Consider the following 7,500-nt stretch of genomic DNA (forward strand, 5'->3'; position numbering starts at 1 on the left):
GCCGATCGCTCCTCCGCGTCTCGCGCGGACCAGAAGTGTGGAGGCAACTGTTAAACTCTCCGCCGCGTCGGGGTGATAATTAGGGCTCTATTTAGAGAGCAGGCCAGCCGGAGACGTACCCAGGAGAGGCTCACTTCATTAAAAATCAATTATGATGACACGCGCCTTCTAAATACACCACTCAAGGCTGCGAAACACACACACACACACACACACACACACACACACGCATTCACACACACACACACACTCAAATTGGGTTGACGTATGATATACAGCCGACGATCTGTCTTTGTTTAGTTCTGTTTTTAGACCACCTATATTTCACTCTCATTTTGTCTCTCACCCCCTCGCTCACTATCCCACTCTCTCTCACGCTGTGCCGCTCAGTTTCTCTCCCTCTCCTCTCTCCTTCTGTCCTTCTCTCTCTCTCTCTCTCTCTCTCTCTCGCCTCTCTCTTTCAGTCTCTCTCCTTCTGTCCTTCTCTCTCTCTCTCTCCCTCTTTCTCTCTTTCTCATTACCTCTCCCTCTCTCTCCTTATATATCTCCTTCAGTCTCTCTCTCTCTCTCTCTCTCTCTATCTCCCTCTCTCTCTCTCTCTCTCTCTCTATCCCTGATCCTCCTCTTAGCTGTGGAATCGCCTGCGTTGCAGTCCCGCTCTTACATAATAGCCTCAGGATAACTTTCACTTGTCTTATATGTGGAGAAACCTGTCAATCATCGGGCTTAGGGGCGGGGCAAAACAGGTGTGAACCTAGACCATTGTTGTGTCCAGAAATGTTTTTTTTTTTTTATAATAACTGTGTGTTTAATCTTGCAGTTATAATTGAATGAATCGAATGCGATGTCCTGAAGTTGATAAATAAAAACAACGTGTACTGTTAACTCAACGGCGCCCTGAGAGGAGAGGGGAGACTAATGTATGCTAACGATAAGAACTGCTGCCGCCACATGGCGATGACATCATTTCCTTCGGCGGTGGGTGACGGTTCGCCGAATCATCGCTGTGACAGCCAGATGAGCACAAAGAGTGGGTGGTCGCCCTGGCAACCGCGATGCTGTCATGACTGACTTGTATAACCCACCTGACAGGCCCCCCGGGCAACAACACACACGTCCGACAACACACACACACAACGCTCACACACATACACACCGATAGACACACACACTCTTAACACACAACCACACACATACTCTCAAAGACACACACACACGCACACACACACACACACACTATCAAATACACACAAACACACACACTCTCAAAGACACGCACACACACACATTCAGACACAGACACACACACACACACACACACTCACAGACACACACATACACACACACATACTCTCAAAGACACACACACACACACACACACAAACACACACTCACAGACAGACACACACTCACACACACACACACACACACACGTCACACACACACTTACTCCCCCCAAAAAGAAATTTGTATTTGCAGGGTCTGAATGCCCCTGGCCCCTGGTCAACACCCCTGTTATTCCACCCTGAACGGCTTCAGGTGGACGTAGAGTCCTACCCACTGTTTGAATTCAAATGTTTAATTGACAACAATGATGGTGCGTTTCAGGCAACCCCTAATCCGTGTTTTCACAACCTTCTACCCGTGAAAGTGCCCTGGAACGGCAGTCAAACCCGCAACTACCCCCAGTTTCAGCTCCTAACTTATGGGCTAGAAAGTGTCCCTGGAACGCAGCATAATACAGTCCTAACTATCTGTAGAGCTATATAGGTGCACACACACAGACACACATACACACAGAGACACCTGCAGACACACACACACACACACACACACACACACACACACACACACACAACAACACTGATTCCCACCGGGCCTATTTACTGATGTATTTCAACTGTTAATAACCGCCATTTCCAAAAGGGCAGCTGACCTGCTTAACAGGCCAAAAATAGTTTGTTACTGGCCACTTTCAGTGACAGCTTGTTTGTGTGTGTGTGTGTGTGTGTGTGTGTGTGTGTATGTGTGTATGTGTGTGTGTACGTGTGTGTGTGTGTGTGTGTGTACGTGTGTGTGTGTGTGTGTGTGTGTGCGTGTGTGCATGTGTGTGGTTCCGAGTGTTCTTCTGCAAGTTCGTCCCAGTCCAGTGCGCTGCGCTGACCCACTTCAGAGGCAGGCACCGCTACATTAAGTGGGTCACTTCATGGCCAGGCCCAATCAGAACCCAGAACTCAGTGCTATAGCATCCACCAATGCTGGCTCATCCAACAACTACGGCGTCCGTATTGTGTTGACGCACAGTGAGAGGAAACGACGCGGGGAGCCGTGTGTTGTACGAACATCGGTGTGTTCTGCGGAGGACACTGCGGTCCTAACCACCAGGTTTTACTCTTCCTGGCTCATCGGACCAACAGTGATGTGTTCTAATAGTGTTCTACGGTAATACCTACACTACGCACCGCATTACGTCGATGGAGCCGATGCTTCCATCCAGAGCCGCTCACAATAAGCGCATTCGACCGTGAAGACGCAGCCCAAAGAGAGCCGTGATCAGTAGGACAGCCGGACCCCCAGTCAGACTTGACCCCGTTTACTTACTTTGACCTTGTTTTGTTTTGAGCACAGTTTTGTGCCAAAGCTCGGGGCGGTTGTATCGAAAGTTAAAAAAAAAAAAAAACAGCAACACGCACGACTTTGGACTCTGGACTTTTTTTTTTTCACAAGGTACACAAAAACAAGGCGGTCGCTTCACGCTTGACGTGAAGACGCTGGAGCGTTAGTCTCCACAGCTGCTTAGACAGACAGAACTCATTACTGTGATCCTCATCGCGGGGGGATTATCCCATTATGTATACTGCACACTCATTCCTTCACCTGCGCTTTCACTGCTCATCTGACCGCCTCGGGCCAAGGCCACGCCGCACGTCATCATCATCATCTTCTTCTTCTCTACCATCATCTTCTCTATCATCATTATCATCATCTTTGTTGTCACAAAACATCGCTACTCAAATCAGCTCCTCACGTGATCATGCGTACTTCAATGTTAGCAGAAAAACAAACACTGAAACAAGTCATATGTTCGCCAAACAAATTCGTCTGATTTGCTCTGCGCCGACACAGTGAAACTATCTGGATACAGTTCCAGGAGACAAGCGCTGGTGTCTCCAGTTCTGGTGGAGTCCCCCCGTAAACAAGGAGACGCTATGTTTAGACGCGCGCACGCCACGCGGCTTACCGCGCGCCACTGCTAGAGTTGTGTGTAAGCAGAGTGTCGCGCTAGAGGGGAAATCATTAAGGATTAGATGGGCAGTGTAATCTCTTTAACCAGGGTGTGCCATCTCAGCAGACCTACCTAGCTGCCTCCCAGACTCCCTGCCCTGTCCCTCTCCTCGCTCCGTCCCCGCGGCTCCGTGTGCGTCGTGGTGCATGTGGTGCGTCCACCTGCGCTCGTATCTCTTCTTCCTCCTCGCTCGCCAGCCGCCGTGCCGCGACGGCCGTCCATGTGATGGAGCCGCTCACACGCGCGGTACATTCAGACACCTCCGCAGGACGTTTGTGACTTTACATGGACTTGCCCATATACAGTAAGTGAGCCGGAGCGCTCCTCGGTGCATTCAGGAAAAAGAAAGGACTCAGAGGTTTTGTCATTTTTTTTACATCTTTGTTTGTGTTTCTGTGCCATGTTTGTGTGAAAGAGAGAGAGAGAGAGAGACACAGAGAGAGAGCGAGCGAGAAAGAGAGACAGACAGACAGACAGACAGAGCAAGTGTGGGTTCGAATTGGTTTTCTTGGGTGATGTAATGTTTCTTTGTGGCACATGTTTAACGTATCACAAAGAGCCGCCTGGCCAGGAGGAGCTCCTGAATAGAAGACAAAAACCCACCAGTACAATCTTTGCTGAACGTCCGTGTGTACGTGCCGTACGCACGCGCGTGTGTGTGTGTGTGTGTGTGTGTGTGTGTCTGTGCCCTCTTTGTGCAGGTCTGCCAACCTGTATGTCTTTGTCATTTGAAAACTCCCACAGTATAATTTGTTGTCTGTGTCACTGTGCCCTGCTCCGCAGGGGCGAACAGAGCACCCGGGACCACACACACACACACACACACACACACACACACACACACACACACACACCCACACACACAAAGGTGATAATTGCAGCAAACACATCCAAATAGAGTCCTCAGGTCTGGGGCAGGAGAAACGCACGTTAACAGACCGTCTGACACGACCCCTCATGCTGCTCTCTCTCTCTGCTGGGTCGGCTCAACTCAGGAGGCAGAGCGGGTCGGCTGGTAACCGCAAGGTTGCTGGTTCGATCCCCGGCTCCTCCTAAGCTGAGTGTGGAGGCGTCCCTGAGCGAGACGCCCTCACCCTGACTGCTCCCGACGAGCTGGCTGTCGCCCTGCGTGGTCGACGCCGCCGTCGGTGTGTGGACGCGTGCATTAACCGCTGTAAGCTGCTAAACGCCAAATGTCCTAAATGTGAACGTCTGCTCTCCCCCACAGCCCAAATTGAAGTCATTCCCTGCAAAATATGCGGGGACAAATCCTCAGGGATACATTATGGAGTGATTACCTGCGAAGGATGTAAGGTACGTACGAGGCCCCGGCGGTCACACACACACACACACACACACACACACACACACACACACACACACACACACACATCCGGTGAGACGGTGGTGCACGTTCCCCGAGCATCGGACCGTCCGGTCGTGTGTTGTTACATTTACATTTAGGGCATTTGGCAGACGCTTTTATCCAAAGCCACTTACAATAAGTACATTTGTAATAAGAAGTGAAACAATATATCGCCGTCGGTGCAGTAAAGACGTTCATAGAACCAAGTGCAAGTACTGACAATCACCAGGCTGACCCCATCCCCCGTACACAGCAGTGATGGCTAGCTACTGCAGAGGCTACACAACTAAGTACATGCTACACAACATGCATGCACAACACAACTAAGTACATGCTACACAACATGCATGCACAACACAATTAAGTACATGCTACACAATTAAGTACAGTGAATGAATACAACCTGCATTAAGTGTGTTCCTCAAGTGCCAGGACGTACAACAGACAGTAGTGCGTAGAGTTGTGTTGAGTGTGGTTGTGGTTGTGCGTCTGCAGGGGTTCTTCAGGCGCAGCCAGCAGAACAACGCGGCGTACTCCTGCCCGCGCCAGAGGAACTGCCTCATCGACAGAACCAACCGGAACCGCTGCCAGCACTGCCGCCTGCAGAAGTGTCTGGCCCTGGGGATGTCCCGCGATGGTGAGGGGGCCCCCCGCCACGCATCAACCACACACACAACACACACCACGGAACACACAACACACGTAACACAAAACACACACACACCACACACACAACACATAACACAACACACAACACACACCACACACACAACACATAACACAACACACCACACACCACACACACAACACGGAACACGGAACACACAACACACGTAACACAAAACACACACACACACAACACGCGACACACAACACACAACACACCACACACCACACACCACACACATAACACAAAACATACAACACCCAACACCCAACACCCAACACACACACAACACAACACAACACAACACGCAACCACCCTGGAGAACAACATTTTTAGATCATATTCTTTTTTATTTTTCGATACAATTAAATAATTCTCTTAGAGCAATACATTTAGATTTTTTTTGCCATTTTGGATAAGATAGAGCAATAACAATAATTATGTCCCGGTTCTTTAGTGGATTACCTCTAGTAAATTGATGAGAATAACAATACAATACCAAATTAAAACTACAGTGAAACCACTTCACAAAGAATCATACTAACCCTCCTTCTCTCCCCCTCTCTCCCTCCCTCCCTCCGTCCCTCTCTCTCTCCCTCCCTCCCTCCATCCCTCTCTCCCTCTCTCCCTCCCTCCCTCCATCCCTCTCTCTCCCTCCCTCCGTCCCTCCCTCCATCCCTCTCCCCCTCTCTCTCTCTCTCCCTCCCTCCCCCCGTCCCTCTCTCTCTCCCTCCCTCTCTCCCTCCCCCTCCCTCCCTCCGTCCCTCTCCCCCTCTCTCTCTCCCCCCCCCCCCACCACCCCCCCCCACCGCCCCCCCCCACCGCCCTGCAGCGGTGAAGTTCGGCCGCATGTCCAAGAAGCAGCGTGACTCTCTGTACGCCGAGGTGCAGAAGCACCAAGCGCGGCTGCAGGAGCAGCGGCAGCAGCAGACGGGCGAGGCGGAGGCCCTGGCGCGGGTCTACTCCTCCAGCCTCACCAACGGCCTCCCGGGCCTCAACCACGACATCGGCGGCACCTACGCCAACGGCCACGTCATCGAGCTGCCCAAGGGCGGCGGCGGTGGCGGCGGCGGCAGCGGCGGCGGCGGCGGCGGAGGCCACGTCAACGGCGGGGTCAACGGCGGGGTCAACGGCCTGGGGGGCGGGGTCCTCCCCGGCGGGTACTACGGGATGGACTCCACCCAGCCGTCCCCCGACCAGTCAGGGCTGGACATGTCCGGGATGAAGCACATCAAGCAGGAGCCGGTGTACGACCTGACGCCCATGCCCAACCTGTTCAGCTACGGGGGCTACCAGGACGGCCCCATGGGCCCGCACAGCGTCAGCATGGGGGACCTGGGTACGCACACGCCTAGAACGCACACACGCGCACACACGCGCCTTAACACACACACACATACAGACGTGCACACACGTGCATGCACGCGCCTAGCACACACACACACACGCACGCCTGAACACACACACACACACACACATACAGACGTGCACACACGTGCATGCACACACCTAGCACACACACACACACACGCGCACGCCTGAACACACACACACACACACACATACAGACGTGCACACACGTGCATGCACACACCTAGCACATACACACACACCTGAACACACACACACTTGAACACACACACACCTGAACACACACACACCTGAACACACACACACCTGAACACACACACACACACACACACATACAAATGTGCATGCACATGCATCCATACACACACAAAGCAAAAACACACATGCGCGCACGCACATACACACGCCTAGCACAGACACCCACACACATGCACACAAATGCACAAATTCACACACACACACACACACACACACACAGACAGACAGACAGACAGACAGACAGACAGACAGACATGCGCGCAAACACACACAACACAGACATTCAGAACACATTCCTGATTGACTGCACGTGCACACGCGCGCACACATGCACGGTCATCAATGTAAGGGATAAATCTGACAGGAGATCAGACAGGCTTATGGTTCACACACATACATAGAGCTGAGCTACAGTACAGCCCACTCACACTCACACAGTACACCACACACACACACACACACACACACACACACGCTACAGTACAGCCCACTCACACTCATACAGTACACCACACACACACACACACACATACACACACACGCTACAGTAGA

General features: G+C 52.0%; 1 protein-coding gene across 1 annotated transcript in view; it reads left to right on the forward strand.

Annotated features, from left to right (window-relative positions):
* The window catches only part of rorb (RAR-related orphan receptor B), a gene marked incomplete at both ends in the record, with an annotated part of 12,256 nt that overhangs the window by 1,249 nt on the left and 3,507 nt on the right, over positions 1-7,500 (forward strand). The window contains 3 exons of the mRNA XM_084468880.1: positions 4,466-4,600; positions 5,148-5,289; positions 6,152-6,658. Coding sequence (XP_084325006.1) covers positions 4,466-4,600; positions 5,148-5,289; positions 6,152-6,658 — 784 coding nt within the window. The remainder of the gene's footprint in view (positions 1-4,465; positions 4,601-5,147; positions 5,290-6,151; positions 6,659-7,500) is intronic.

Source organism: Micromesistius poutassou, assembly GCF_964030765.1.
Source record: "Micromesistius poutassou genome assembly, chromosome: 5".
Lineage (NCBI taxonomy): Eukaryota > Metazoa > Chordata > Actinopteri > Gadiformes > Gadidae > Micromesistius > Micromesistius poutassou.